The sequence below is a fragment of the Nicotiana tabacum genome, chromosome 10 (assembly GCF_000715075.1).
Source record: "Nicotiana tabacum cultivar K326 chromosome 10, ASM71507v2, whole genome shotgun sequence".
NCBI classification, from domain to species: domain Eukaryota; kingdom Viridiplantae; phylum Streptophyta; class Magnoliopsida; order Solanales; family Solanaceae; genus Nicotiana; species Nicotiana tabacum.
In genome coordinates this window covers 141,677,141-141,700,082 of record NC_134089.1, presented here as the reverse complement: position 1 = coordinate 141,700,082, position 22,942 = coordinate 141,677,141, and the positions used below count along the sequence as shown (strand labels likewise).

At 38.8% G+C, this 22,942-nt stretch overlaps 2 protein-coding genes across 2 annotated transcripts; both read right to left on the bottom strand.

The window, feature by feature from the left end:
• Nucleotides 1–1,812: 1,812 nt before the first annotated feature.
• LOC107795277 (uncharacterized) lies at nt 1,813–6,859 on the bottom strand. The gene is made up of 2 exons (XM_016617885.2): nt 6,584–6,859; nt 1,813–3,237 (listed from the first exon to the last, which is right to left on the bottom strand). Exon 2 carries the CDS (start codon nt 3,211–3,213, stop codon nt 2,263–2,265), a length of 951 nt encoding a protein of 316 aa, XP_016473371.1. The 5' UTR covers nt 3,214–3,237; nt 6,584–6,859; the 3' UTR covers nt 1,813–2,262.
• A 6,572-nt stretch (nt 6,860–13,431) lies between these two features.
• Nucleotides 13,432–22,594, bottom strand: LOC107795279 (mitogen-activated protein kinase kinase kinase 1). Its single transcript, XM_016617888.2, has 9 exons — nt 21,426–22,594; nt 20,277–20,361; nt 19,445–19,507; nt 18,846–19,003; nt 18,005–18,077; nt 17,809–17,868; nt 16,611–16,721; nt 14,934–15,158; nt 13,432–13,789 (listed from the first exon to the last, which is right to left on the bottom strand). Exons 1-8 carry the CDS (start codon nt 22,352–22,354, stop codon nt 14,943–14,945), a joined length of 1,695 nt encoding a protein of 564 aa, XP_016473374.2. The 5' UTR covers nt 22,355–22,594; the 3' UTR covers nt 13,432–13,789; nt 14,934–14,942.
• Between the last annotated feature and the right edge of the window lie 348 nt (nt 22,595–22,942).

The window sequence follows — 22,942 nt, the reverse complement described above, 5'->3', positions numbered from 1 at the left end:
AACCTCATGACTCAACTATTCAATTCTTCAAAGGCAACTATACATATACCCGAGCTTCGCCACAATCTTCGGTGGTATTTCATAATTTTGTTGGAAGTGAGATATTCAAAGGCAACTCATTCTCTCTTAAGAAGTTGTGTTATATATTTAACTGCACTATTCTTATGCGTTAAAAATAAAAATAAATAAATAAATAGTGCTATTTTAGAATTTAAATCTCCAAATAAAGTAAGATCATATTGGTTCAATCTATTTCTTTAATACTAAATGCACTACTTAATTCACAAAAAATTACGATACATTCTTTTCTTTAATTTTTTAGTTGCCTTTTAGTCTTCGTTTGTGTATAGTATTAACCCATACGATGATTTTAGCATTAGAATAGTGTTTGACACAAAACATATAAATCGGCAAAATAAAATATGCCAGTATGAGCATGCATATATTGTCCAATTTAAAGTCGTATTAGTAGTAATAGAATGGAGTATCAAGAGAGGAAAAACAATGGAGCGTAGCCGCTTCATTGGAGGAATTGCTGCCCGGCCTTACAGCCAAGGTCAAGCATTTCAGATGAGCTTCGGACTGATCCCGCCTCCTTTTTCCAAACCTCTACCTGCGTTGCCTAACCCTTTCATGTTAGATTATATATATATGATATATGTACATATTGGGGAACACTATCATAAATTGTCATAAACTTACACATTAAACAATTGAGAGTTACCAATATAAAAGGCATGAAAATATTGAAATTATTAAAATATAAGTTATGAAGATAAAGAGGTGCGACTTATGAATTTAGAGTTTTTATAAATACAATAAAGGAGAAAAAAGATAAATATATCTTTGCCTTCACTTTTCTATTACCCTCTTTTATATATATACTAAATTTATCTGTGATTCGCACAGTCATAAATGAAAAATAAAATATGCAATATAGATAAGAAACCACTGGTTTGAGAAATTAAACAAACTTACAAATTTACAAAGTACAGGAGAATAACAGATATGTTTTGTCTTCTTGCAGTGAAAAGCAAATAAGGTAAGTTTATAAAAACCTCTTACAAAGAAAGTGGAATTCATCTCCTCGTATATGTCTTTTTATCAGAATATTGCTCTGTCTATTGACTATGAAGACTTCAAACTATGTCGTCCTCCCGAAGCTTTTATTATTCTTTATAGATACAATGACCGTGTAATTCTGCATCGCTCTTTATAATTGAATAAGTCTAGAGGAGATGTATGAGTAATTTGAGGGAGTAATTAGTGAGAGTAATGGGCAAGTAAATACTCTAAACTTAATGGGCAAATAATGGTTAATAAATGCTTAAATTGTAATGAATAGAGAAGTTAAAAAGAAAAGAACGATCCAATCCAAAAGACGTCTTCTTTACCTCTTATGAAACAATAAAGGGGAGAAAAAGTCAAAAAAAGGAGATAAAAGAAAAGCGCATTTGCTCATTAGAGATATGCCACATCACCTTTGTCATTCCCAACTTTATATTTATAAATAGTTATAAGTTGTCGATTAGAGAAAAATCAACTCATTATACGGAACAGATTAAGAAGTCCAAACGTTATGAGAGGTAGCGGGGGCAACTGAGCCACCTTTCACCAACATCACCGCAAGGTTTTAAGACATTATAAGAAAAAAGGAGAGAGGAAGGGGAAAAATGCCCTCTAATTTTGAGTCATTATTAGAAGAAAAAATAAGGCCAACGAGGAGCAGGAAAGACCAATCAAACTATTAAAAAAAAAAAAGGATGATAAATCACGTAGCCAATGCAAGCCGGTAAAACATAAGGACAAGTATTTTAAAATCAGCTTCTTAAACGAATCAGCAAAGTACAGAACAACACAATACGAGCAAATACTAGTTCATGATTATGAAATTAACTCCGTGCATAAATACCGCACCCTTCAATCCTGAAGGATGTATATCCAATGAGAGAAATAAAATTCTCTGAAGTCAACTCAAAATTTATGAAACTATTGTCCTAGTTCATGAAATTTAGTACCTAGCAGTAGAGAGGAGGGTTGAATTTACTTTACTATGCAATCTGGTTCCAATTTACAGGCAATTAAAGGAACTCCAAATTGCTGTAAACAATGTCATCAATCCTCTTGAAACTGCAACAACCGCGGTTAGGATCCAAACATGGATTTCCTGACATATTTTTCTCTGTGTTGTGACAAAGAAAGTCATTATCTAATAAACACATGTTATCATCCCAACCGCTCATGAACTTCTTTCCTGATAAATCACCGAATTCTGCTACTCGCTCGATGTCGTTGCCGCCTCCTTGATCTTCCCAATAAGAGCCTGCTACGAAGTCGAGAAATCCTATTGAAAACATTAGATGCAGCCCCACTGCCAGAATGATTGACGAAAAAATCATCCTCATCAAACGAATGATAGCCATCATCGAAAACATCATCTGAGTGGACAATATCATTCCAGGGAATGCCATTAGATTCCGACCTAAAAAGAGTGTCACCGAGGTGATCATCTAATCCAAAATTTCTGTGGAAGCCTCCAAAGTTACCCTCTATTACATAATCTCCCATTACAATTGCCCCAGGCATGGCCGATCTGATTGTGCTAAATACATCGTTCAACTCTCTCTCGTGTTCAAGCTTCTTCCATTTCTCTGCATGTGAAGGGTCGACTTCGAGGGGGCGTGCTGATGGATGCTCCCGCCTTACATGTTTCCTTAACTTTTTGTATGTCCCAACAAATGAGCAATTTTCATGCATGCATGTTCTCTTCTTTGCATTTAGATACTTGCGTGCAGGTTCAACAACCGTCCAACCCTTCACCTGCCCACGACAGAGTGGGCATAGAAGTTCAACTACCGACTTCCCAGCGCAAGAACCTGCTCCTGACAAGCAATTTGGATCATCAATTGACAGCAACTCTGGTTCAGAGCCCTCAATTGAAGTGACTTTCGCATAGGCTTTCTTGTACTGCTCAAGACAATTCGACAAACGACAGCTAGTGGCACACATATAAGGACGACATCCCTTGTCATAAGAAGAGCACAGCAGCAGCACTGCATTGTGAGGATGCTCCATGCAAACTGAGCAAGTTGCCCCTTCCCATTCTTTCTTCTCTGATGATTTCGGTCGTTTCTCCTTTTGAATCTTTTTGCACACCTTTGAGCGGCAAGATAGCAAACCAGGTACCCGCTGCACCTTGCTAGTTTTTGTCATTTTCTGGTAAAGAAGATACAGTCCCTATCCCCAAAATAAAGGGAACAAAGAAACAACTTAAACTATTAAAACAAAAACTGGAAAGAAGGAAAAAGATATCGTGCAAGGGTTTCAATGTTTCATAAACCTGCACCTGGAGCTTTGGCCTGTTCATTTATGTTGTTAGTTCTTTTTATTTTTTTACAAGTATTCATTTAAGTTTTTCTTAAAACAGAAAAATTGCTGCCCTAAATGAAAGAAAGCTAGAGGATAAAATTTTTTATTAATTACCAAAAAGGTGTTCAGTAACACAATGCTGATAAACATAACTTGAGAACTGAATTATTGGCACCCTCTCTCTACAATATCTCATCTTTCGATCCACTTTATGAAGTAGGGCAGAATATCTCCACTGTTTAAATGCTCATCTACTGAACCAGCACGACCACAAATGTGCTCTCACTAAAGAACCCAACATCCAACACATAGTGGTGCTTCAGAACATCTCCAGTGGGCCAAGAAGTTTATGCCTTTAACAGGTGAAAATAGTTCACCCCCAGCATTTTGTTAAAAATCACTCTCCCTGCCGACTTTCGAGAGTAGACCATAGATATTCTCCCACTCTATCTCAAGACCACTGACAGGCAATTTCAGAAATACAATGTCTATTTTGCCCTCTAATTAACAACTTCCTCTTTTAGTTTTTTTTTTTGGTACTATAATGTGCATGAGCTTCTCTTTTTCATTTATGTTATTTGACTCACCTATGTAAAAGGTTATTTAAAATGTCAAAAGAAAATAGTTATAAAATGCATCCATTGATAATAGTGAAGAATGATAGAGTTCTACAAAATAAAAGTTAAAATTTAAAAAGAGAAAAATGCTCCTAATTACTCACTCCATCCTAATTTATGTGGTGGTGTTTGACACAATACAGAGTTTAAGAAGAAAAAAAAAGAACACTTTTGAAACTTGTGGTCTAGAACAAACCACATATATTTGTATGGATGTAAATCAATTCATTAAAGGTAAAGTAGGAATTCTAATGATAAATTGTTTCTAAATAAAGAAAGGTGACTTTTTTGGGACTGACTGAGAAAGAAAGAGTGACATATAAATTGGGATGGAGAGAGTAGTATTTTTCTAAATGCTAATGAAAACTTAAACTTCAACCTACAAAATTGAAAATAAAAGAGAGGGGACTCAATTACTCGAGCACTTAAAACTAAAAAACAATTGTGCATCACAATATTTGAGGAAAATTCATAAAGAGCCTAGATTTAGATCATAAATGATTTTAGACTAGCATTCCGCACCCGCAAGTAAACATTTTCTTTTTTGATAAAGAATAATAGGTAAAACATTCAAGTGAAAAGAATGAGAACAATAACATAAATTCAAGTTAACAAACCACGTGAAAAGAAAAGAGAAAAAAGGACAAGAAAACAGGAGGGGAGGTTTTGAGGAAAAAAAAAAAAGAAATAACACAAGAATTAGAGGTAGATAATTTAGAGATCAAAATAGGCATCATCTTTCTAATATCACTGGTCAATGTCATGATTCTATAAAAGGATTGAGAGAATGTCTATAGGCTAAAGTTGGAGGGAAGTTTAATTACACAAAAAAGAAGTACTTTTTATAATGGTGATATCCTGACCAGCTTGCATGCACATCGACTATCCCATGAGGTACGAGCTACTTCCCACTGAGTAACTCTGTCCTACAAAACTAAGGCGGATGGAAAAAGATCCTGTGTTTTTTGTCTCCCTACTGGGATTGAACACTGACATCCGAGGTTTGCACCACATTATTGACAACTAAGGTCACACCCTTGGGTGCCTAATCAAAGAAGTCTTTTTTTAACACAATATTGGCAAGAGGGAAGATTTTCACCATATCTTTAATAAAAGTATGTGAATGCATAATGCAAGCAAATTAATGGCTTTAATATATGGGTTTTAACCTTTTTGTACCTTATTTCATAAGCAAGATATGTTTTTATATATTATGAAGTCTTGATTGTGGATATTACGCAGTTCAAAAGGCAAGATTTTTCATAGTTATGAACTATAGTTCTTTTATACCTTTGAACCATCAATTAACAGAGAGTAGAGTGATACCAACCCCACCCCCCTCCCCCCGGGGGGGCTCTTCTAACGGCATGGTGGCAGAGGAGAAAGGAATAAAAATATGGTTGCAACATTTTTTATATAATCTTTTACCTTTTTATCAAAAAAATCTTTTATATTATCCAAAATACTAATCCAACTGCAAACTGCCAACAAGCCGATAACAGAAATTTTATATTATACTAAATATAAACTAGTATTTGTGTTAAAAAAAAAAAAGGGCAAAACAATCTACTAGCCCAGATTGCTTAACTTATAAAAGAACACGAAGGATCAAAATCTCTTTCAATATCCCAACTCTGGCACTTTGCAATAGAAAAAATATGAAAAGAACATTATTTGTGCATGAACAAAATTCAAATATGAGCAGAAACGTCATTCAACTGGGAGAAAAAAATTCAAATATGAGCAGAAAGGTCATTCAACTGGGAGAATAATGATCTTCCAATTTGTGTTCCAGGCTCTTTATCCTCTAACTAGGCCATTAACAATTTATACAAGATATCCTCTAACATACTGAACAGAACAATAGAATATAATACCTCAATAGTAAAAGTTAATCACATTAGCATTTATTACCCTATACAACAAGGCACCAACCTACATCCCCGACATCATTTATTTATCACTTCAAACAAGTACAATTAACTCCCAGATTCGCCCTAATTTTGAAGGGGGTCACCTTTTTTCCCCTTATGGTTAGACACGGCTAATAAGGTATTTCCAAATAGAAAATGCAAGCCAGAAGGTCCTCTTAGAAAATCTCCAAACAAGAAAAGAGACCCATTTTCTGATTTCAACCATTAAGATTGAAACTCTTAGGTAAATGTAATCCATAACACGTCTTGTTGCTAACTTTCACATTGTCTTGAAAGATTTAGAATATGTTATGGAACAATTAGCAAAGCGCATGTGGTTTCTAAACACGAAATGCATGGTGTACTTTTCCTTTGAATATGGATAAAAACGTGTATTTTGCAGGTCCATTGAAAAAGTAGGCTATCATTCTTCAACTAATAGAACTGTGGCAACCCCCCCCCCCCCCATTTGTAAACACTAACACACAAAGCAAACCTAATAAATGCAATTAATACATAAAATCGAAAGCAGTTAGCTCAAAATTAACAGCCCACACGTAAGTAATACAAAATATCTGCAGAACTACATCAAAGTAGAGCAGTAAATCAAGCAATTGAAATCTAGAAAATGGAAACTTCGTAACAAAAACGGATCAGAAAAAGAGGGATCTTTAATAAATGTACCTGAATCGACGAGAGGGTAACACGGTTGTAGGTTTCTCTACGTTTGTATTTCGGTCGAATTCAAAATATGATTCCAAAGAGAAAAATGAGTACGGAGGAGAGAGAAAAAAGGAGAGAGAGAGAGTGCGTGTGAACCCTACTACTCTCCTAGCTCCTCTTAAACTTTCTTCGCTAACCTTCCGGAAGATTTGAGGGTTTGCGTCCAGCACTTGGTCTCTCTCCTGTTTCGCTACGTTTGCGCCCAATTTACAGTGATTTTACGGGTCGGGTTGCTTCGAGGGATTCCCTTGGATGCAACATGGTGGAGTCATATTTATCACATTGTGACGCCACTATTTTATCGTGGTAACTTTTTCACTACGGAGTACCTATAAATTAATCGATAATTTCGAAAATAATGACATATAATTACGTGTATAGCTTCTAAAAAGTAATTTAATGTTAATGTCAATTTGATATTGTTAATATGTACTCATCCTACATATATATATTCTTCTTCAAAATCCCATATTTTGAACCCGATAATGCTCGCAAGTCGCAATAATAAACCATATATCACTAGTTCAGATATTAGTAATTTATTCAGCTTCCCTATTAAACAATACTACTATTTTTAAAATGAGAAATGAATCGTTTTCTTTATAACCAAATAGTAGCAGTACCAGTACAACTTTTCTGCCCAATTTTCAAAGTTAGGGTCATTTCTTATGAATTTAATTTTGTTACATCCACCTTCCCAGATAAAGCACAAATTCTCCTAAAGTTTAAAAAGCTATAAAGGAATTTGGTACTAGATTAGCTCTGACTAATTTGAAAAGATTATCCTAATAAATCATTTCTAAAGTCCTCTTGGATATCTTCCTCCGTTCTTCCCTCTTTCTTTTTTCCTTTCTCAAGCTCATTCACCAACCTCTCAAAATAACTAGTATAAGCGATTTAGAACTACATTCTTTCCTTGTATTGGTCAAAATCTGACTGTCACGACCGAACTGACCAACGTCCCGCCTAAATGATCGGACAGTAAAAGATAACATAGCCCACTCTGCATCCCTTTCCCGACATCCGTCGAGTCGGAAAGAGCAGCGGCTAAAGGGACGACCAAGACACATTGGAGGCAAGAGGGCGTCAAACCAAGTAAAGGGCAAGGGTGCCTTGACTATATATATAGTAAGGGAAAACCTTCGATAGGGGAGGCTCCTTCCCCCTTTCTCTCTCCGAAGCTCTCTTCTTGTAATCTTGATAGGAAAGAAGTAATCTACATAAGAACATGTAAAGCTGTCTCCCCATCGATCGATGGGAGACACAATGTTAAATTTCAATAAGATCATTTACATCTTTTGTGTCCTATATGCAATCCATACTATTAGCTCTTTGATCTGGAATTTATTATGTCTGACTAAGATTTAGCCCTTCATCTTCCTTAATTGATTTGTTCAAAAAGGTTTCGATATCTTTTGAGTCAAACAATTTGGCGTCGTTTGTGGGGATTTCTTAGTGAAATTTTCTAGTCTCTCCCAGATCAAAGACAAGAAATACGATCACCCGCCGAAAAGAGAGCAAAGGAAAAATCCAACCCACGCGAGAAAAAAGCACAGCACGATAAGGGGAGGAGAGCCGAGTAGAATCGCCAAATTTAGAAATTTTCGCCCCATCAACCATCGAAATGCCAAACAAGACGAATAACATTACCAACCCGTTCTCCCCTATTGGACCACCGGGTAGGGGCAAGGAAAGTATCATTTTAACGCACCTTCTGCTCTTTGCCCAAGAAGGAACACAAAGGCCGCACGGACGAGCGAGTAAAGAAACATCTCAATTAAAGAACGAAAAACTACTGCGAAGCAATCGAAACACCGCCCGTCGGTGACATCTCCAAGCCGGAAGGCAGAAGTCAGACAAGGAGACTACAATGTGTGCGCAGAACGAACCTAAGCAAAATAGAAACGTTTCATATTCTCCAACGTTGCACCCCTTGATGCAAGCAATGTCAAACGAACTGGGACTCTCCCAGAAAATGTCTGGCTCTCCAAAAACTGGGACTGACGACGGGTTACTCTTTCGATAAGTTCGAAATAACACCCTTTAAGGCCAAGGGCCTTCGCCAAAAAGAAGAGTTCGACCTCGACCGAACGACGACGGGTTACTATTTCGATAAGTTCGAAATAACACCATTTAAGGCCAAGGGCCTTCTCCAAAAAGAAGAGAGTTCGACCTCGGCCGAACAACGACGAGTTACTATTTCGATAAGTTCAAAATAATGCCCTTTAAGGCCAAGGGCCTTCGCCAAAAAGAAGAGTTCGACCTCGATCGAACGACGACGGGTTACTATTTCGATAAGTTCGAAATAACACCCTTTAAGGCCAAGGGCCTTCGCCAAAAAGAAGAGTTCGACCTCGATCGAACAACGACGGGTTACTATTTCGATAAGTTCGAAATAACACCCTTTAAGGCCATAAGCCATCGCCAATGAGAAAGTGCGAAATACTCCTAAGGCTAAGAATTATCGGAAAGTGCAAAAGACCGGGACTCGCCGTACGGGAATCTATCTCGCACCGGAATCACGCGAAACGAAAACAAGAGTAGAATACAAGACAAATAACAGCGAAAAATTCTCCTCTATACAAAGTCTCCGCGCAAATGGTCGCGAATTACATAAGACCCAAATCAACAGTCTAAAAAAAAGGAACAACATAGGGAAAAAGAAAGAAGGAACAACGACAATCGACTACGAACGAAAAATTGGGAAGAAAACAACCAACGGAAAACAGATCAATATCACTATCCCTCTACTCTGCATCGTCATCGCCACTCTCTCCACAACCATCTCCGGGAAGTTCTCCTTCGGCATCCACGCCCCCATTAGCTTCAGGCATCGCCGCATCATACCCGCAATTAACGCGAGCCTCCTGCGCTTTCACTCGCGCCTCTTCATATGCAACCTCAATCACAGTACCCGCCTCCCACAAACTCTTGTATATATCCCGTTGGGCTCCGACGTAAACCCAAAGCTCGTGCATGTGGCGGGGAACAGCGGTGGAAGAAGATTCAATCTGAGCCAATAGTCGCCCATTTTCTGCCTCCAGTGCTGCGACTCAATCTCCCAGAACCGATGCCTCTTGGTCAATCTCGCTAATACGCTCCTCAAGCCTTGCCTCCATGAGGGTAGACGTCGCTCTCTCCGACTCCTTCTCGGACTGGAGGATGCGGATGGTGTTCTCCAAGGCCGCCGCCCTCACCGAAGCCGCGGACCAAGCACTCTCGATGCTCTCCAACCTAGCGACCTTGTTCTCCAGCGCAGTCAATTTCCCATCCATTCCACGCTCAACGCCTTGACCTTGATCAAGTTCTGATCCATCTCCGACTGCATTGACCTCAATTTCTCCTGCAAATGCTCGCACTTTGCGGTGACTCCCTTGCCCAACTCGAGCTCCTCGTCCTTTATTCGAAGTTGCTCCTCAAGCACACTCCTACTGCGGATAGCTTACATCAACTCCTGGTCCCTTTTCTCCAACTCCGCACCAAGAGCCTGATTACCGGGGTTTGCCTTCAGCCACTCATGCATCTCGCGACACTTGTTGCGGTAGCGACGATATTTCTCCAACATCTTCAAGAAAATTTTGGCCAGAATGTTGGCCATGTGAATGTTTTCCACTTCCACCATACACGTCTGAAAAATGTAAAGACGGGTTAGAATCGTATCGTCGAAAAAGGTGAGGGAAAAGCGAAAGTAAGCGTAACATACCCTTAGGCCCATAGCGGTCACCTCATCCATCAAATCAACATCAGGAACGGACCGAAGGGCCGCATTCTCGGTTGCGGAGCATAACATGCTGAACTGCGGCACCAGATCCTCCGTGTCCCCCAAGAGATTGGTATCTGAAGGGATCTCAAGAATACGGGTCGAGCCTCTCGCACGAACCACCGAGCGAGTAAGGCCCTCCTCAAACATCCTGACGTCATCATGGTCGAGGTCCGATTCGGATTCGTAATCGTCGACCACCACACCTTTCCCTCTTTCAGTAGCCGAAGGGGGAGCACGACCAACTACAGAGGATGAGGGTACGTCCGAAACTCTAACTGCGGTCCCAGAAGTATGTCCTTCCGCCACGATAGGTTGCTGACCACCGACAACGGTGGGAATCTCTGATTGAGCCGAGGCAACGGCTGGTTTCGTCCCTATAGGGGGAGCAATGACAACACCTTCTCCAGATCCCGTTTAGAAGAGTCGTCTAGATGAATCACTGTTGGGGGCGCGGTTTCAAACTCCACTCGCCGTCTTTTCAATGGCCCCTCCTCTTCCCCAGTAGACGGAGATTCACCCATCGGGCGAGCAACACGGGTCGGGACTTTGGCATGAGAAGCGGCCCTCGCAGGAGTAACCAAGGCCGCAGACTCAACTGAAGCAGCCCTCGACGAAGGTCCGGCTGTGGGTACCGCGACAGGGTGAGTAGATGAGGTCGGATGCAGGAAAGCCATCGGAGGAGTCCTCACTCTGCTCACCCTCCCTGACATCAACAAATAGCACGTGAGGAATTAAATACAAAGAGGGAAAAGAGAAAAACGGCGAATAGAAACGACATCTTACCAGAAAGAGGCATGCGCCCATACTTGTCATAAAAGGCCGCCCATGTGCGAACCCCCGCCGTATGAGGGAGAATAGCGCTCGCCCACTCACGGATATTTTCGACAAGGGGAGGCGGCAATTTCTCGGATGCAAAGACACAACAAAGTTTAGTACTTTAACAAAAATGGTCGGATATATCCCCTACTAGAAGAATGAGACTTACGTGCAAAGTTTCATTTCTCAAGGAACCCCGTCGGATCTGCCACAATGTGCTCAGTCCGCATATAGAAATAATTCTCATAAAACGGCGGTTGGTCCTGTCGTCCATTTTTACCACCAGGCTCTTCGACCCCCGAGGACGCATGTGAAGCATCGTGCCGCAGATGAGTTAAGGGGCAAATATACTGAGCAGATGGTCCAAAGTGATCTCACGACCAGCGAGTTCCGCAAATTTGAGCAACATAAGGAACAACTTGTACAGGTACGATGAAAGTTGAGCGGGTCATACCTCATAAAAACGGCAGAAGTCTACCACCAGGAGAGGGAGAGGAAGTGTGTACCCAATCAAGAAGGGATAGGCGTAAAATACACAGTACCTAGGACGGTCGAAGTGAACAATATCGGTTCCTTCCGCCGGTCGCATGTCAACGTAGCCGGGGATCCCCCACCTGGTTTTCAACTCTACAATGTCTGTTTCTCTCAGAACAGAAGGGACAGGCTCCGGCTCCGGCCCGATGTGACTGTTGAAGTCGGCCAATTCTCTCCCAGGGCGAGGCAAAATCTCGACTATTGACGGGAACTCCTCGTCTTCCACTGTATCTACCCCTCCGGTAGCCTGAGCAGCACTTTCCGGTGCCGGAACTGTGGCAGAAAGATCGGTGCGAGAGGAATCACCAGCCATTTTGTCCAGATGAGGCGGCAAAAAGACAACGGAAAGAAAGGATGAAGATTTTCAGTTAATTAAGGGCAAACGAAAACTTGGAGTGTCAGAAAGAAAGTATATCTGCAAAATTCTCTCAAGTAAAAGGTAAAGAACTGTCAATCGAATGATAAGCTCCCTCTATTTATAAGAGACATAAATCCCCAAGCACGAAACCCAAGAGTTACCAATCGAATCTGATAGGGCACGAAACGTTTCAGTTCTCCAGGAACGTGTGCCATAATGGCGGTAACCACGAAATAGCGCTTTGATGCCAAACGACGTTTTGGTTCCAAAACCGCCGCAACAGTCCATGGGTGTCGAAAGAACGCCGCTACTCCGCCTAAAACCCAAGTAATGTAACTAAGGAATAAAAAGTCAGAAGTCAGATTTCGCTCGAATTCGTACCAATCATGATCCGTCTGCTGAGCCCGACAGAGGACGACCCGACAGACGGAGGGACTAACTGTATTGGTCAAAATCTGATCGTCACGACCGAACTGACCAACGTCCCGCCTAAATGACCGGGCAGTGAAAGATAACATAACCCACTCTGCATCCCTTTCCCGACATCCGTCGAGTTGGAAAGAGCAGCGCCTAAAGGGACAACCAAGACACATTGGAAGCAAGAGGGCGTCAGACCAAGTAAAGGGTAAGGGGGCATTGACTATATATATAGTAAGGAAAAACCTTCGATATGGGAGGCTCCTTCCCCCTTTTCTCTCTCCGAAGCTCTCTTCTTGTAATTTTAATAGGAAAGAAGTAATCTACAGAAGAACATGTAAAGCTGTGTTGAATTTCAATAAGATCATTTACATCTTTTTTGTCCTATATGTAATCCATACTATTAGCTCTTTGATTTGAAATTTATTATGTCCAACTAAGATTTACTCCTTCATCTTCCTTGATTGATTTGTTCAAAAAGGTTTCGATATCTTTTGAGTCAAACATCCATCATACTATATTGTTCATGCAATACATGTCAAGATAGTTTTAAAATCTCACATTGGTTAAAGGAATGTGTTGTCACTTCCTTGTATAGTTTGAACAACAACAACTACCCAGGATAATCCCACTTAGTGGGGTCTGGAAAAGGTAGTGTGTACGCAGATCTTACCCCTACACTGGGGTAGAGAGGCTGTTTCCAATAGACCCTTGGCATCCTTCCCTCCAAGAATTTCCCACCTTGCTCTTGGGGAGACTCGAACTCACAACCTCTTGGTTGGAAGTGGAGGTTGTTTACCATCAGAGCAACCCCTCTTGTCTCCCCTCGATAAGAGAAATTGAAATGCAAAGTTATACAATACGTTTCCCTACACAAGATAACAAACAACTGAAAAGAAAAGGAAAAATTATGGAAAAAGATGAAGAAAGCAACACCTGGACCTCTTCTAGTGATATATACATTTCAAATGGGTTATCTATCTTTACATCCCGTATTGGCTCAAACACTCTAACAGCGAATTGAACTACATATACAGCACAATACCTAACCTCTTCTTTCCATCCGTGATGGGGTGAGAGAGAGAGGTCAGGAAATCGGAAAGAAGAGAGGGGGGGCTCAAACATACACTGCCGCAAAGGCATTGACCACGAGTAGGAACTGCTCTTGATGCGCTCTCAAAGGATCAAACACCTGAACTCAGTGTTCAAATACAGATTCTGAGAAAAGCATCCAGATTACTTCCACCAAAACTTTGAGGATCCAATGGGAAGAAAAGAGCTGCAGGAGAAATTACATAAAATATACCTTAGATCTACTAATAAAACTAAGTCTAGCGAGACCAGTAGATTGTAATAAAACATCACAGTCAATCCAAGGATGCATAGCAGAGAGGTGTGTGGTACTAAAAGACTATGACAAGAACCTGCCCTGATAAGACAGGCAAGAAGTTCTATATCCCTACCAAAGCAGCATCATTATCGTATTTGCCACTTGAAGTATGAACTAGTGCAGTTGAGAAAGTAACAAGTTAAACTACAAAACATCTATGAAGAATGCGAAAAGAAAGATAATTTTCGTAGGAGTCAGCAAAATGAAAGGCTAAATTCAGAGGTTCTTTCCAATAAAGGGGCTAAATCTCAGCGGATTCGGAAACCAGCCTGACGCATTACCCTCCTCTCTAAAGCCCACGAAACTGGTCATATCGCACAGACCACATGGCCCAACTCAATGCTTGGACAGGGGGAACCAGTAATCTGCCAATCATAGCCCTACCAACTGGATTAGCCCAATGTTCCATCAATTAAAGCATCCATTGGGTTACAGGCCCTCGTAAAAAGGCCTGTATAAATCTCAGGAGACTGTGATAATATATATTCTTCTTTTCATTTCCAAAGCAGCATTTTCATTAATAAGAAACCTTTTTAGCTCCTCCCCACCAAACCAAAATGTCTCACCTATATAGCAGTATACTGTGATTCTCTCAGAAAATACTTAAGCATTTTAGTTCTCCACTTTGAATTAGTAATTCATTTTTTTTTATACTTTCCAGTTCCGTAAGTTTTTATCAATCTCTAGAATCTGAAGACCAGTTGATTTTATCCTTAAAAACCGTGAAAAACCCTATGTATTTTGACACAGGCGGAAATTCTAGTTCTATAACACCTCTTTCTTCTTTCACATTGCCCATCATTTTGTGATACACTGATGACTCAAGTGACTAAAACAGAAGTACTCATAAAATGATTGTGCTAATTAACTAAAACTGAGTTCTACAATTAAATGGTAGAAACATTTGCTAACTCAACTGAAGCAATGGCAGGAAATAAGGTAAACATGGTAGCATTTTGAAATTCTAATGCTACAGTTGAGCAACTGACTATCACTAACAAAAATAGATGACCAAGGGAAATTTGGCACTTACAACAAGGTTTCAAAGCCTCTTTCCTAGAGTGTGAGGAGAAGCTGAGCCTGAGGAAGAGGGAAGTGTTCGTTTCACAAAAGGATGCTCCAAGAGCTGAGAAGCAGTTGGACGAGCACTTGGATCCACTTGAAGACACTGGTTAATAAAATTTCGTGCATCTATTGAGAGGGTATTAGGGACAGGTGGAGGTTCCCCCTTTCCAATCTTAAACAGAGCCTGCATTTGCTGTTCCACAGAAAAAATATATGGTCACTCTCCAAAAAAATAGTGAGATTTGCACGCATCAGCATCTCCACAAAGGTGTTCAATCAAAGAAATTATCAGCAGATATCATCCCCCCCCCCCCTCTTTTTTTTTTTTGTCTTTTTTCATAAACAAGCTAACTCAATTGCACAAGCATAGCACTTTCTAAGCTGAACATATTCAGAAATTTAACAAAAGAACTTATAGCATTTGACACGAAAACAGCTATTGATCATGTATTATAGTAATTTCCAAACTTACAGACTTAGATTTTCACTCCATGTCCGAAAAAGAATTTCAGTAATTTTATCATTTTAAGTCAATATAGAGAAGAAACTCCACCAATCAATAATACACACACACACACACACATATAAATTGGGTCTTGCTAACATACTACATTGCAATGTACCCATTTTCTCTTTCTCCAAAATAACCCTTACTTTCATGTTATCTATTCATTAACTACAAAGGCACTTTGGTCTTTTTATCAAAACCCAGCTAATTCCTTTTTTTCTCTCTATCACCTGTTCTCTTCTTCCCCCGTTCTTTTGCCCTTTTCTTCTCCTGGTTTGCCATGGATGATGAATCCCAAACCAACTAGCAGTAAGTTTTGAAGTTTGACTGGTTGATTGAAATTCAAGTAATAATTATAGTAACTTTTTCAGTAGTGGGAGGATTAAATGGTTGTAGTTTGATAATTGGATCTAGGAATCTAATAGAATAGAGTAGAACGACCCATCTCGAATATAACTAGCAAAAGAACATTTAACAAAGCAAAGTACCATAAACAAACACTTTTTTTATAATCGAGAATTCCCTGAAGTCCAGCGGCGCATGGTTCGAAATTCAATGGATAATGAGACCGCATAAACAAACACATTTTGAGTGAGAACATAAAGCCCAAACATCTACCACTAATGATGCACACCTCCAAAAATTCTTCACCTTAGAATAAGTGGAAAAAGAGAAGACCAAGGTATATAAGAGGTAAAAGGCATGGAAAACCCAACATTTCAATAGTCATTTCATTTAGGTACAAATACAATTTGGTTTAGACAGCTTAATCAAGAGTTTAATTATACTCTCTGTGTTTCAGCAGCAGAACATTCTACTCATCCTTTCTAAAATAGACCCTTGTGCACATAATTCAATCAAAGTGAATAACTAGCAATCAAATTTCAAAACAATTATAGTTTACATTTAGCATGAATTAGATCTGCCAGATTAAGGGATAGTGTAATAGTCCCTCATCTGGCAGCACGAATACCATTTCCACAATAACAGTTCATACTTGTCCAGATTTTACCAATAACAAGTACCACTCAAGCTATTTCTAGGTGGATTAGGAGGTTACAAAATCAAAGCCATTGAAAAGCATGTTTGACCAATCAAAATGTAATGAAAAGACAAAAATATGAAGTTCGTGTTTACGTTTTCTAAGTGGGAGTAAGGAAACTGGCGAGTAAGCATCTCTAAGACAGTGCAGCCAAGGCTCCATATATCAGCCGCTTGTCCATAGCCTTGGTTCTTCCTGTTCACAACCTGCATAGAGGATGAGTCATAATAATGAGCACCTAAAACTAATGCCAATTGAACTCATGGAGAGAAAAGAAAAGAAGATACTTTCTGATATGCTACTGTAAAACTAGTAGACTGCGTGAAGAATCTCAAATTAAATAATGAATCCGTTGACAACCCACAATGTAACTACAAAATCTATGTGGTAAAAACGATTTTGCAACAATACACTTATAACTTGCAAAATTATATGCATGACTAACTAGTGATATAAGTGCATGCGCTTCACCCAGAAATAATTTATCCCCTACTTGTTTTACCTATACAACCTTATCTTTAAGTCCCGGTTCTACAATATTTCCCACCACATTCCTATTTTTTTCTATCCCACAATACCATAATTTATAACTTGCATTACCTATCTCTCTAGCCTTTTGCCCTATCCATTTAGCTTCTTGTAGGCATGCAATATCAACTCTCCTCTTTTTTAGGGTATCCACTGATTAGTGATATAAGGGCATTAACATTGCCCAAAAATAATCCTATCCCCAACTCATTTTACCTACAACCTTATCTTTAAGTAGTGGTTCTACAATAATTCCCATCACATTCCTATTTTTTTCTATCCCACAATATCATAATCTATAATCCACGTTACCTATCTCTCTAGCCTTTTGCCTTGTCCATTTAGGTTCCTATAGGCATGCAATCAAAAAAGGGTATCCATTAATTACATTGACTTCCCTGTTAAAATGTGTATGTTCCAGCTACCTACCCGAATCGAACTCTCTTGGTCTAGCTTTTTTACCCTCATCCATCCATGATGCTAGAATCCGTTCATATTTTGCACCACATCAGGACACTGATGTGGCGGATTGCTAAGAAGAAAGTACACAAGAACCCTAACTCATTTGCACTTTCAACTATACTCTAAAAAAAGAGGGGGCAAAAAACTCTTCAAAGACCTGATTTCCATTAATATTAAGTTGCGAAAATTCACCAAAATTGATGTTTTTATTCACACCAAAACAGGCCCCTCGAGTGATTTGCATAATTACATACATATATTAGCCAATTTCCTGTTAATCATCAAAGATAAATCGAAGCTTACTTCAGGAGCCATCCAAAGAGCAGTACCCTTGCAAGACTTGACATCATTTAACTTAGTAGCCTGCATGTTGCATGAATCCGCATATCAGAAATTGTCACATAAATGAAAAGATTAAAACTCCTGGAAGTGTGGAAGACAATAAAAGCATCAGAATGAGAAAGACAAAAGAGAGGCAAGGACAAGATGATGTTACAACCTTTGCAAGGCCAAAATCAGCAAGCTTGACCGATCCGTTAGCATCCACCAATATATTAGCACATTTAATATCTCTACAAGAAAATTAACATACAAGAATATCAGAATCCTAAAGAACAAATTAAAGTTATTCTGCAGACATTTTTATAGAATTGGAACAACCACTTTCAACTGAAAACAAGAAAATAAATTGTAAAACAAAAGGTTATAAACTAAAGGAAAACAAATTTTCATGTAAACCTTTAATGAATAAACTTCATTTTTAGATCTTTGACTGGTAGATTTTTGTTTAGAGGGCCACTTTATCAACCATCTTTCACATATCACAATCCAGATAACTATGCTGCTAACTAGTCACACGCCTCTTCTTTATAAATACAAATTAGTCACACACTAGCTTAAGTATGCTTGAGTATCCAGATCAATTAGCGCCATCGTCATGATTCCTCATCTTCCTAAACTTTGACACCAAAACAGATGAGAAAACAGTTCATACAAATATCCTAGAGTCCATGAAAACAGACGACAAAACTGATCCAGAAAGGTCAATTAAATAACTTGGCATGACTAAATCACGATGTTTAATTTATTGATCAACAAATTAAACATTTAGTAAATCAAAATTATTAATTAAATGTCATAACTTGCAACAATCTGCAAACAACTTCTACCATTACTCAAAACGGAGAGTTGGCTCAATTCCTGAATTCACTATCCAGTGTATCATGAAAGTAGACTTAAGACATGAATAAAACCAAACAAAATTGGTAAAACAGATTAAAAAAATTGATATAAAGAAGGGGCAGCATAGATAGCAAACATTTGTTGTTCTGATTTGTCACCTGTGAACCACATTTCGGTCATGCAAATACTTCAAACCATGTAAAATCTGCCTTGTGTAGACGGATACTTGCGAATCTCGAAGGTGATATTTCTGGTAAAGGCTCAACAGAGATCCTTGTGTAACCAGCTCAAGAAAGATGTACAATTTTGAATCATCCTGCAAAAAATTTAACCAGAAGTTGAGCAAAAAGATTAAGTACATAGAGAAGATTGCTATACAAAGTAAAAGAGATCGAAGTATTTTTAAGACAGTTAGCTTATCCAGTTTAGTCTTGGTACTGAAAGATGTGACAACCGAAGTGAACTTTTGAAAGGACGTACACAGACAAAAAATAAACCAATTTCAAAGGTTGAAAAAAAACCATTAAGCTGCCAAAAGGGGAGTGTGAGATATACAGACCAAAGACAGAAGAAATTTGGCTAGGTAAAAAGCATTTCTGCATATGGGATCAACATGCGTGAACAATAATGTGCACTCTTCAGACCAAAGGCTTTTAGATACAAAAGTAGCATTCACAGGGAAAGAGCTAGAGAACAGTTCCTCTCAGAGGAGGAGCTTCGGGAAGCAAGCAGAAGCACAAAATTAAGAAAGCATTACCTTGTCAGTTCCATAATATCGAACTATGTTCTCATGTTCGAACTGACTTAGAAGCTCAATCTCCTAAAAAGAACAAGACAAATGAAATAACAAAAGCAAATCAGTGAATATTCCACCAAAGGTAAAATAGAGGCCACCAAAAAGTACAAAGGAGTAAACATGAGAATCTAGGAATATTATGACAATTTCACCTTTTCAAAAATGATAATTTCATATGCACATAATAGTAGATTAATCAACTTTAGGTCCTACACTATGGTTGGTCCAGGAAACAGGGTAAGGCAAGAGGCAGAAGACAAACTGAGCCTCTTCAGCAAAAAAAAAAACTTTAGTTTGACATTGATTGGTATGCTGCTAGAGAAGAGAAAAATTCAGTTCTATATCAACTTCATCATTCAAACTTATTTCACAGATGTTATAGAAAGATGGTCATTTTTGTTCCAAATACCTCTTTTTGTTCCACTTTGTTGAAGACTTATTAAGTAATTAAAGCATGCTCTCTCTAAAAGTGTAAGCGTTTAAATGAGATAGTCACACACTTCAACAATGTACCAAAGTAGGCAAAGGTCTTGGGTTCAAGTCTCACCGCCACACATTATCCAAGAAAGAATCTCTACGTGCTCGGGTCATCAAAGAATCAAGCCTACACGTGGGTGTGTTGAAGACTTATTTAAGTAATTAAAGTGTGCTCTCTCTAAAAGCTTAAGCTTTTAGATGAGATGGTCACACACATCAACACACTTCTTTTATTTTTTATTGAAGGTGTCTTCCAATTGCACAGATAAATAATTTCTGATAAGTTCCTGCACCACCAAAAAATATTGTCACCAACCTGTTCAAGTTGGTATAGACTTTGCCTTCCCCCATCGCCTTGATCAAGTAATGACACTTCCTTCACAGCAAAAAAGAAACCATCACTGCAGCAATATGAACACAGAAGAGGTTACTTTTCAATTTTAAAAAATGAGAGTGCAGGGAAGGTTTAGCAAGTCGGCAAGTCGTAAATTTCTGAAAAAAATATATACATTTGAAACATTGAGTATGCTAGAAAACTATAATTTTATGAAGCACATATTAATCTATTCTTTCCTTTGATGTTCTGGGTGATTACTCCAACATCTTTTCAGCCTGACTTCTTTTTGAGAATGAAATTTTTTTTTTAGGACGAGCCTGACTTCTGTAAATGACATTCTAGACATGTTCAGTGCTTTGCACAATCTTTAATGCTACTGGAGCACTTTCTCAGTGCTAACTTCCTATCAATAAAAGCTTACACTTATATATCAAAAGAGGGGAACATATTGGACACATCAATAAGTCATTACTGCATAAGCGAACAAGGCAAATATTCCTAGTAGCCATAAAGTTTTCTAACATTTTATAGTCAGATTAACCAATATATTATGTCTATTGAGTTTCGACAAGTAGTCACAAATATACATTATTTAAGTGTGTGCTCCTAATTGTAGGCAACCTTAAATTACACAGTATCTTCATACAGTACCTATTCACAAGTAACTATTTACTTAATAATTGATAATCTCTTGAGAAATAGTATTTCTCATACCCACTTTGTTTTATATTACATAGCTAACAGCTTCCATTACCAAATGGTTAGTCCCTTGAGATTTAGAACCACAAATAACATTTTGTGGTATCTTAAATCTTAATACATCAAACATTATATAAACCTTCATTCCTTGGAGCTCTATTCAGTATTCCCACTAACAAACAGGCACTTATTCTTTCCTTCAAGTAAAATGGAGGCTATCAGAAATTTATCTCCTAGTCTGTTAATTTCGAGGCAATAGAGATTTTGCACCAAAATTACGAACAAGAGGGTAGCTGCTAATAAAGTGTTTGCTCCACCAAATAAAGAACCCAATAATAAAAGCTAATACTATTTGTTTCTACAAAATCATGCTCAAAATAGGAAAGCAAAAAAGAAACTGAATATGAGACTTAAAAATGACAGGCTTACTCTGAAATTCCTTCATATACGGATCCAAAAGATCCACGTCCTAGGAGATCACCTTTGTCCCAGTATGTAATGTAGCGTGCGAATCTCCCATTCGGTGAGATGCTTGACATACGCTCAGTCGTGGAGCTAGAAGAATCATCGTCATTCGAAGTAGTGGTAAAAGAACAGGACTCCGATAGTAAGTTACTCACTCCTACTCTTCTCCTACTAGTACTATTCTCCTCCTCATCATACACCTCGTTCTTAACACGTTCTGCATCACCATTGACAACGTCAGATCTACAAAGCCCTGATTCCCTATGATCCTCCGGGCCAAATGCCCTAAAAATATCCCAAGTAGAGCATGACGCATCATCAACAATTGGCAGTGACATGACCGGCGGAGGAGCCAAAAGTGGTGGCCTTACACCCTTAATCCCTCCACCACCACCACCACATCGAACTAAAGTTACAGGTTCATTTCCATTTAAAACAATGCCGTTCCCTGTAACACAGTCTTCTAATCTAATTGTATCAGCTTTAGACGCATCACTAATTTGTAGCTGAACTACATCTCTAGCTTTAATAGGAATATCAGAATATTCAAAAATATTATCCTTAATTTTGTTATTACCTAGACCAATTACCTCCGATGAGGCAGAGGAACGCAACTGCATAGCATCCCATTCAGCGGCAGGGATAGCGAAATCATCAGGACCAGAAAACCCTAATTTTTCAAAAAAATTATCAAGCAATTCACTATCATGCCCTTCGATTCGAAAGCTCTTATTATCGCCGCTGAACTCAAGCATACACGGGTCGTAATCAATATCTTTGCGAGCGTTGAGGCGCTCGAGTTTCGGCTTTGCTTTAACGGAAGAGGAAACGGCACGCTTTTGCTTAGAATCGACGCGTTTCTTATGAGCAAAAATTCCTGGCAATCGATGCATTGCCAGTTTCAGCTCGATCCATGTATTACTACTATACCACTGGCAAAAATTAGGAGTACCACTCACTAAAAAAATAAAGACGAAGCTCTTGATAGGAAAATTGCAGAATTTGGGGGTTAGGGTTTTTTGCCGGGAAGAGTAGGTGAATTGTGGAGGAAGATAGAGGGAAATGAGGGGTAAACGCCGTCCGTCAGATGTAGGACCCGAAGGACACAGAAAACGCGGTGTTTATGGTGGAGTGCGGAGTGAATGTGTTAAACACTTTTTATTTGGACACGCTGGATTTCATAAGTTTTCACGTTCCATGATTGGGTAACGTAAATAAACAATTTTGTGTAGTAGAAAGTAGAAAGTAGAAAGTAGAAAGTAGAAAGTAGAAAGTGAAACAACTTTATTAATTTGTATGGGCTTTCCGGATTCTTTTTAGGGATAATACATAAAATTCCCTTTGTTATAAAATTTAGTAAATGTGAATGTCCACTACTCTCACTACTTCCGGTCATGATGTAAATAACCTCCTACTATTCATTACCATTATGATTGTAATTCTTACAACTCCATAGCCCTTTCACATGATATTCCCTCATG

Excerpts from the sequence above, each read along its gene's own strand:
- LOC107795277 (XM_016617885.2), bottom strand. The coding sequence starts at position 3,213 with ATGACAAAAACTAGCAAGGTGCAGCGGGTACCTGGTTTGCTATCTTGC.
- LOC107795279 (XM_016617888.2), bottom strand. The coding sequence starts at position 22,354 with ATGCATCGATTGCCAGGAATTTTTGCTCATAAGAAACGCGTCGATTCT. Across the intron at positions 18,078-18,845 it reads GACCGAAATGTGGTTCACAG|AGATATTAAATGTGCTAATA; the intron begins GTGACAAATCAG and ends ATTTTCTTGTAG. Across the intron at positions 16,722-17,808 it reads CTCTTTGGATGGCTCCTGAA|GTTGTGAACAGGAAGAACCA; the intron begins GTAAGCTTCGAT and ends TCCTCTATGCAG.